This window comes from Nicotiana sylvestris, chromosome 12 (assembly GCF_000393655.2).
Source record: "Nicotiana sylvestris chromosome 12, ASM39365v2, whole genome shotgun sequence".
Classification (NCBI taxonomy): domain Eukaryota; kingdom Viridiplantae; phylum Streptophyta; class Magnoliopsida; order Solanales; family Solanaceae; genus Nicotiana; species Nicotiana sylvestris.
The window spans coordinates 143,929,245-143,939,046 of NC_091068.1; the positions used below are offsets into that span (position 1 = coordinate 143,929,245).

The 9,802-nt window shown below is 36.3% G+C and overlaps 1 protein-coding gene across 1 annotated transcript; it reads left to right on the forward strand.

The window, feature by feature from the left end:
• Positions 1-6,698: 6,698 nt before the first annotated feature.
• LOC138883873 (uncharacterized mitochondrial protein AtMg00820-like) lies at positions 6,699-7,073 on the forward strand. The gene has a single exon (XM_070164590.1). It carries the CDS (start codon positions 6,699-6,701, stop codon positions 7,071-7,073), a length of 375 nt encoding a protein of 124 aa, XP_070020691.1.
• The last annotated feature ends 2,729 nt before the right edge of the window (positions 7,074-9,802 follow it).

Here is a 9,802-nt window from a genome sequence, read left to right on the forward strand (position 1 = left end):
CAATCAATTAATCAAGTCCTTCAAATATAAATCTTTCGCCTATAAATCCTTCAAGTAATAAACTCTAAGATAATATGTTTTTCAATAAATATATTTCGAGCATATTTCCTTCAAATAAATATCTTTCAGATAAGCATCTTTCGAATATAATTCTTTCGAGTAAAGGTCACCTTGTGACACCTCATTTCATAATCATAAATAATATAGGTCTCAGCCCATTTTCATATTTTCACGGCACCTCGTGCCCATATTTATGTCACAACCGCACGGACAACTCACGTGCCATAAAATAAAACCATAATATTTTCCCCGGCAACTTGTGCCTCCATATTTCTGTCTCACATTGCACAACAATATTCTCATGTTACTCAGCTCATAGGTTCCATAGCCCAATACAATTAAGAATGTTCAAGGAGCCTCCTTCACTTAACATAAAGTAGAGTACAACTTCCAACCCAATTAGGAAATCAACAAGAAAAGATGAAGTTATTTTTAGAAATCATTTGATAAAGAAAATACCATTTTCAATTAAAGTACAATATCGAAGGAATCATTACCTTTAATACGAGAAATAAATAAATCAAAACATAGTAGAAATTTCTCTTTAAGTAAAGTACAACCTCAAACGGTTTAAGGAAACTTTAGTTGAGAAATCAATTGAGTTAAAAATGTAACAATTCTTGAAATTTGAAGTATTGGACATATTAAAAAAAATAAGGCGAGGTATTATAAACACTATGGATTCCAACACAAAGGATCACAACAGTAAAGGGATCTAAATAGTTAATACACTTGAATTGTTAATAACAAGTAAACACAGCAAACAGAAAGTGCACGGCATCACCCTTCGTGCTTTAACACTCTCTCACCAAAACAATACACGACATCACCCTTCGTGCTTTAACACTCTCTCACCAAAACAATACACGGCATCACCCTTCGTGCTTTATACTCTTCCTCACCCAAGCAACAAACACAAGGCAAATAGGGTAAGAGAATCTATAACATCGAAATAAAATCAAGTAATAACGGAAAATCAGTAAATAAACGTACAGGACAACATAACTCAATTAGAATCAGGAAAAATCAAGGACAAGTGCACGACATCACCCTTCGTGCTTTTACTCTCGTCTTCACCATAAGAATCAATATAAACTGCATGGCATCACCCTTCGTGCTTTACACTCTTCCTCACCGTAAAATCAATATAATCGGCACGGAATTGTACATCGTGCGGAACGACATCACCCTTCGTGCTTTACACTCTTCCTCACAAAATCATACACGGCATCACTCTTCGTGCTTTAACACTCTTCCTCACCCAAACAACAATCAAAACAACCCATCCGTAGTTCGACTGCTCATACTGAGTCTGTATCGGATAACTTAAATAACCATTGCAGGAAATTCCATGCCACTGGTACATTAAAAGATGACTGCCCCACGCGAGTGTTGTGATTAATTTAAGCACTACGAGTATACTGAATATGTTTCCATGACCCCGCTGATACTGAAATGTAGAATTATTAAGGACGAGGGAATATATCAAGTCTCATCATCATCCCATTCAAATATCAACTCTTAATCATATACAAGTTTTTGGAAAACCTTTCAATACCATATAAATACATCTCAGGCCAAAATTGGTATAACACATGACCCCGCAATTTGATCGTTGATAGTGGACTCCCCTCACTTGGCACGAAGCCATAGGTCACAACATCCAATAATCCACAATATTTAACCTTCACAACTCAAATAAATCAACTAGACATCAAGGTACGTTGAACAATGCAAACACCCTTCGTGCTTTACACTCTTTCCTCACAATAGCAAACAATGCATAGCATCACCGTTCGTGCTTTACACTCTTCCTCACAAAATCATACACGTCATCACCCTTCGTGCTTTAACACTCTTCCTCACCCAAACAACAATCACAAGAAATAAGGGCAAGGAAATAAATGAAATCACAATAAAATCCCGGCAAGGGAACAATAGTACAACAATCAAATCCCGACAAGGGAAACAACATCAAAACAATAATATCCCGGCAAGGGAAACAACATCAAAACAATAATACTTCCACAAGTCATATTCCTCAATAGAAATTATCATATAAAGCATATCTACTACGAAACTGAGTCAGATTAATCAAAGTATAAGACTCACGGGCATGCTTGACACCAACGTATAGATACTCATCACCATGCCTATACGTCGTACTCAACAAATAACACATAACAGATAGGACACAACTTCTAATCCCTCAAGCTAAGGTTAGACCAAACACTTACCTCGCTTTGCAACCAATTCAAAATTCCAACAAGCCTTTGCCTCGCGAATTCGTGCCCGGAATTCTCAAATTTAGTCATAAACAATTCGATTCAGTCAATAAAAATTATAGGAATTAATTCCATAAGAAATTCTACATTTTCCAATAAAAATCCGAAATTGCACTAAAAATTCGCCCGTGAGGCCCACGTCTCGGAACCCGATAAAAATTACGGAATATGAAACCTCATCCAACCACGAGTCTAACCATACCAAAATTACTAAATTTCGATAACATTTCGACCCTCAAATCCTCAAATCTATCCGAGAGAGTTTTCAAACTCTTCCAACTAAATTCATAGATTTAATACTAAAACTAGTAATAGATTCGGGTAATCTAACCAAAATTAAGTTAAGAACACTTATCCCGTCGTTTTCTCTGAAAATTTCCCGAAAATCGCCTCTTCCCGAGCTCCAATTAGACAAAAATGGAGTCCCATTTTCAGAAATAAACATTATGTCCAGAATTCGGGGTTACTGTTCACGTGTTTTTACTGTACACGGTACTGTTCATAGGGTACCGTATACGGTACTATTCATGGGGTACTGTACACGGTACTGTTCATGGGGTACTGTACACGGTACTGCTCATATGCTGTAAAAGAAAATTCAGCAGCCTTTTTATATCCGTTAACTTTCCGAAATCCACCCGAGGCCCTCGAGACCTCAACAAAATACACCAACAAGCCCTAAAACATAATACAGACTTAGTCGAAATCTCAAATCGCATCAAATAATGCTAGAATCGTGAATCACACCCCCATTCAACCCTAATGAAACTAAGAACATCCAACTTCTATATTCAATGCAAAAACCTATCAAATCAAGTCCGATTGACTTCAAATTTTGCACACAAGTCATAAATGACATAAAAAAGCTATGAAAATTTTTAGAACTAGATTCCGACCCCGATATCAAAAAGTTAACTCTCTGGTCAAACCTAAGAAATCGTTAACCTTAGATTTCTAGATTCCGTTAAATGGCGATAATTTGATCTAGGGACCTCCAAATTCGATTTCGGGCATATGACCAAGTCCCAAATCACGATACGGAACTACCGGAATGGTCAAAACTTTTATCCGGGTTCGTTTGCTCAAAATGTTGACCGAAGTCAACTCAGTTGAGTTTTAAAGCTCTAGTTCACAATTTAATCCATTTTTCACATAAAAACCTTCCGGAAAATTATACGGATTGTGCACGCAAGTCGAGGAATTATTGATACCACTTTTCAAGGTCTTAAAAATACCGAGATAATTATTTAATTTAAAGATGACATTTTGAGTCATCACAGGTCATCAGGAATGTCCTAAGGGTGAGACAAAATGAGTTAAGAGATCGAAGGGCTAAATGAAGGGAAGGAGAAAAGAAATTTAGGGAGTCTAAGGAATTTAAAATGGGTCCTGATGCTTCCATTCCTGAACATGTACACCTTTGTAGGTTAAAAAGAGCTGAATTGGCTGATTACATAGAAATTACTGATTGGGAAGCATTAGCTATTAACTATTTTAGCAGACTCTCTTCAAGAGCCCGAGGGTGAAATTTTAACTGAGATTTATCATGATATATGGCCTAGTGCACCTTTTAGCATATATGAGCAAGAGTTAGTGTTTGATTGGTACATGTATGTCCTAGAAAACATGTAAATTATTATTGTGTGTTTTATCTTAATGAAATTTAAATTATGTTATTTGTCTCACCAGTTACATACATTGTTTATTAGATTTTCTTGTAATGGATTAAGACTTGAAATAAAGTATACACTAAGAAGTAATTTTAATATTAATTAAAATATTTAGATATAGATGATGAATGGAAACGTAGTGATCGTTCTATTCTATACTAAATGTAGAATTAATATTATAATTAACTTTCTTGAGTGTATAATCACATGCATAAATTGACTAAAGTATATATTGATGAGTTAAACTTGTAATATTATTTCTAATAACAGACAGGGCATCGAAATGTATCATTGATGTCTTGAACAAAGGTGACAACTGAATGATGAAAAATTACGACACATGGAGTCGTAAGATGTGGTATGTACTCGAAGAGCAAGATGCTCTTGAAAGTATTAGCCATGTTATGAGTCACCCAGAGTAGCAACACAGGAGGGATCTGGAAATTTATAATGTTTGGAAAAAGAAAGATTCCACTACACGTGGAATTATTGTAAGTTTAGTTGTTGATGATCTCATCCACGAATGTGAGCAATATCCTACTGCTCAAGCCATGTGGGCATATTTAAGAGAGGCATATGGGGGTACAACTGTGACTCGCCTTCGACAGCTGAAAATCAAGTTTGACACGTATGAAAAGCATCATGATCATGGTGTCAAGCAACATCTAAGGGTGATGGCAAATATGATTGCTCAATTTAAAAGTGCTGGCCATGTTCTCTCTGATGAGCAGCAGGTTCAGGCGGTGATTCGGTCTCTTCCCAATAATTGGGAACATCTGAAGGCTAACTTGACTCACAATGATACCATCAAAACTTTTTCTGATGTTGCCTGTCATGTGGAGCTTGAGGACGAGAGGCTTGGTGCTGCTAAAGCTGTACCTAATTCCTTTGTGGCAGAATCAAGTGGTACAAAGAGATCAAGCTTCAAGCACAAGAGAAACTGGAAAAATAATGGAAAGGGTAAGGAGACTAGAGAAGTACCCTCCAAGAAAAGAAACAAGCCAAATTCCAAGAAAGGAAAACAGTTGTACAAGAAGAAAGACAAGAGTACAATTGCCAAGTCCCAGAGCATTTTGCTCGTGAGTGCACTGAGCCGAAAAAGGTAGCATTTCAAAATGCATCTTTTAGTGCTATATATGTTTCTAGCACTGTTTTGCTAACTAAATCTTATCCTGTGTGGATTGTAGACTCAGGGGCCACCAATCATGTGAGCCGCGATAGAGAAGAGTTTATAGAGTTTCGTCGAATTCCACCTGGATCAAAGCATGTATATGTGGTAAATAATGTAAATCTTGAAGTCAAAGGGATAGGCACTTGCAGAATGGACATGTCTGGTGGCCGATCTTTGATGTTTCATGACATCATGTATGTTCCAGAGATTCGACGAAACTTAGTCTTTATGTTTGTTCTTCTAGATTTAGATTTCAATTTGAACTTTAGCCGCAATGGTCTTAATATTACTCAAGACAATATTTTTTATGATTTTGGACATCGTTATGATGGTTTTATTGTGTTAGATTTTAATCCTTCTACGTATAACTATTATGTTGACCATTGTGTTATGGCATGTTATTCTAGTAACAATGATGTTGATGTTATTACATGGCATGCAAGATTAGGTCACATAGGGCAGATCAAATGAATATATTGGCTAAGGAAGGACATTTGGGTTCTTTCTTTAAAATTGAAATGCCAACTTGTGAAAATTGTCTTGCCGAAAAGATTACACGTAAACCTTTTAGAAAGGCTAAGAGAGCTGATTTTCCATTACAATTAATTCATTTGGCTAAGTCTGGTGATTTATATTTCATTAAGTTCATTGATGATTTCACACGCTTTGGTTATGTCTATTTGATTTCTCATAAATCTGAAGCACTTGAATGCTTTAAGAAATATTTGAATGAAGCTGAGAACCAATTAAACAAAAGGATTAAGACCTTAAGAACCGATAGAGGGCTCGAATATCTATCAAAAGAATTTGAAGAATTGTGCATGAAAAGGGCATCACCAGACAATTAACTGTTTTGTACACACCTCAACAAAATGGTATAGAAGAAAGGAGGAATAGAACACTACTGGACATGATAAGGTCCATGATGGCGTAGGCAAATTTACCTATCTCCTTTTGGGGAGATGCGTTATTGACTGCAACCTACATATTGAACAAAGTGCCTTCTAAATAAGTTTCTTCCACTGTTTATGAGCTATGTATTGGTCATAAACAAAACTTAAAGGATTTATGACTTTGGGGTTGTGATGCATATGTAAAGATTCTTTTAGCAAGTTTGGTAAATTAGGTCCAAAAGGCAAGAAATGTATCTTTATAAGATATTCAGAACACTCCAAAGGATATGGGTTCATTGGTAAATTAGAGGATGGAAGTGTTACTGATATTGAATCACGAGATATCACATTTCTGGAAAATGATTTTCCAAAGAAGGGAGAGGTAAAGAATAGAGAGCCTTTTTATGAAATGTTGAACTCAAATAGTCAGCAAGTGTCTTGTGACACATGATAATCAAATTGATCAAAATATTATTCTTGATCCGAGTGGGAGTGGGAACTCTCAATCCAAAAATCCTTCTGACGAACCTGAATTTCAACTACGAAAGAGTTCCAGGAAAAATATACCCAAACATACTTATGAAATTGAAGATTATGTTTTCTTGGTATCTCCACAGAAATGGATGGGCCAAAGTCTGTGACTGAGGCTTTATCGAGCCCTAGAAAAGATGAGTGGATGAAAGCAATGAAAGAAGAATTAGAGTCCATGAAAACCAACAAAGTCTGGGATCTAGTTGAACTTCCGCTTGGACGTAGAGCCATTGGGAACAAATGGGTTCTCAAAGTTAAACGCAAAGCGGATGGGTCAATAGAAAGATACAAGGCACGATTGGTGGTAAAAGGCTTTTCTCAAGAAGCCGGAATATATTATGAGGAAATATTTTTACCAGTTGTGAAGTTTACCACAATTCGCTTACTTTTGGCTATTGTTGCACGTTTGGATTTGGAATTACATCAAATGGACGTGAAGATAGCTTTCTTAGTGGAGAACTAAAAGAAGAAATCTACATGGAACAACCTATAGGCTTCATTGTTAAAGGCTAAAAAAAAGGTTTGTAAATTGAAAAGATCTATTTATGGCCTGAAGCAATCTTCAAGGCAATGGTATTTGAGATTTCACAAGGAGGTGTTCTCATATGATTTCACCATGATCAATGAAGACCATTGCATTTATATGAAGAAGTCTAGTGGGATGTTTGTAATTCTTTCTCTTTATGTGGACGATATTTTATTGGTCGGAAACAATTTGGAGTATTTGAAAACTATCAATTCATGGCTTTCAAAGTCATTTGACATGAAAGATATGGGCGAGTCAGACTATATCCTTGGAGTTAAAATCCAAAGAGACCGTTCCAAAAAGTTATTGAGTCTATCTCAAGAAACTTATATAAAGAAAATTTTGGAGCGTTTTCGCTTGAATAGTTGCAAATCCATAGATACTCCTATAGTGAGAGGTGAAACTTTAAGCCTTGAAATGTGTCCCAAGACTGAAAATGAAAAGGAAGACATGTCTCGAGTTCCATATTCAAGTGCTGCCGGGAGCTTGATGGCTATGCTATGTACTCGCCCAAACATTTGTTATGACGTAGGTCTAGTTAGTAGGTATCAATCCAATCCTGGAAGAGATCATTGGAGAGTTGTGAAGAGAATTTTCAGATATCTGAAGGAACTGCAGATTATTCACTATGTTATAGTGGAAATGATTTATGCTTAAGAGGATATACAGATGATGATTGGGCTGGTGACCAGAATGATAGAAAATCAACATCCGGTTATGACTTGTTACTTAATGGTGGTGCTATATCATGGAAAAGTAAGACACAAACATGTACAACCCTTTCAACGATGGAATCTGAGTTCATGGCTTGTGCGTCTGCAGTACAAGAAGTTGTTCAGTTGAAGAGATTTTTTGAGCATTTGGATATTACAAAGAACTCTTAGGATCCCCATGACTCTATATTGTGATATTCAACCGGCTATTGCATATACAAAAGATCCTAAGTATCACATCAAGACCAAATACATTTACATCAAGTATAACTTTGTGAGAGACATAGTAGCAAGTGGAGAGATAAATTTGCAATACATTCCTACACGAAGTATGATAGCTGATCCTTTTATAAAAGGCGATATCTAGAGACCTGTTTGAGAAACATGTTATGGCTCTAGGTTTGCGAAGGATATGAGCATATTTATGTATTATCAAAACGACTTTAGTATTATAATATGCTCATCAAAATTTGACTCTTGAATTTATGTTTATATCTCGTATGCATGTGATGAGTGTTTTGTTGATAAAGTCTGTTGAACAAGTTGCGAGATTGGCTTTCTCACACGAGCAATTGCCTCTTACGTTAAGAATCGTGAAGAGATGAGACCTTATAGAACCTTGGATAATACGAGGTTATATTTACTTGTAGAGGTCGGTCTTGACAACTAATCAGACTTACAAATTTCACTATTCGATTATGGCTTGTTTTGTAAGCCAGATGCAAGTTTCTCTAAGAAGATGGTTTGAGGATTATTGAAATGAGAAACTTGGGTTAGACATTTGGAGGTGTCTAGACCAAGATCTGTACGGTGTTGAATAATTAAAATAATAAGACACACGCACCAATATAAGGTAAGAACATCGTAACATATGTTTCATACCACGTGTGCTATCGACCATGGGATAATGGAAGAACGAATCCCTGCTTCTTCATTGTGTGAGATCCTAAAGAAGTTAGAGTAACTTTTATTGAGATATCCATTGGCCTTTTATTATCTCTTGAAGTGCAAATCAGTGTTGCTACTTTAGCATGCCACTAATAGCCATGAGTGATTCGGCAATGCAATGCATGTCTAGGAAAGCAGTTAATTTGAAATGAAAAGATTCGAATAGAAAGGGAAGACGACTAAAATTTTGTAATTTAACTTGTAATCATAGATCGACCATTACACTTACCATGAGGGTATTGGGTGTAATTGTGGATACAATGTTATATGGGAACTCAAGTTTTACTTTTTTGAGGATGAGAGATCGAATAAGTAGCTACTGCAATAGCGAATGATGTATGGGGTATTGCGAGTAATAATATCCTCATGCTAGTAGTGAATCATTTCCATATGTGATTGGATTTCTACATAGAGATTTAACACAACATTTAATTGTTTTTGGAATGTTACAGCTCTTTGTGCTCGCAGGTCGCACCAACTATTTCCCAGTATGAATCGTGTGTCAAAGACATCGGTCTATCCCACTATGAGCGAAGTGGGAGATGTTGGATTATGGGTCGTGGGTCACTCCATGTGAGCTAACCCGACCTGGTTAGGAGAGATAAGTGAGAGAGGTTATGAGAAGTTACCACTAGACCACTAACTCCACTAAACTAATGTGCAAAAAAGGGGTGAGTGGTTGGTTATCTTCCTTAACCGCTATTGCTCTACCTATTTATGTTAAGGAGAAAACACAGAACTTGAAAGCGTAAGAATTTTCTCTGACTAATCCTTTCTACATGAAAAACACATATAAATTAGGGCATCTAATTGGTGAAAGATTAACTGTGTTTTCTATTGGTTCAAAGTTCGATTAGGGGCGGTTGTTTCAGTGGTGAGTTCAACAATTCTTCCGCTGTGTTGACAGGTGCGCTAATGTTGTTCTCGCCCTGAAATTATTAAACTATCAGTTCTTAAGCATAATTCCTAGTGTGATGAGTTAGTTTACTATCAATATTTTATCAG

What these genes read in the sequence shown, in the direction of transcription:
- LOC138883873 (XM_070164590.1), top strand. Translation starts at nt 6,699, where the DNA reads ATGGATGGGCCAAAGTCTGTGACTGAGGCTTTATCGAGCCCTAGAAAA.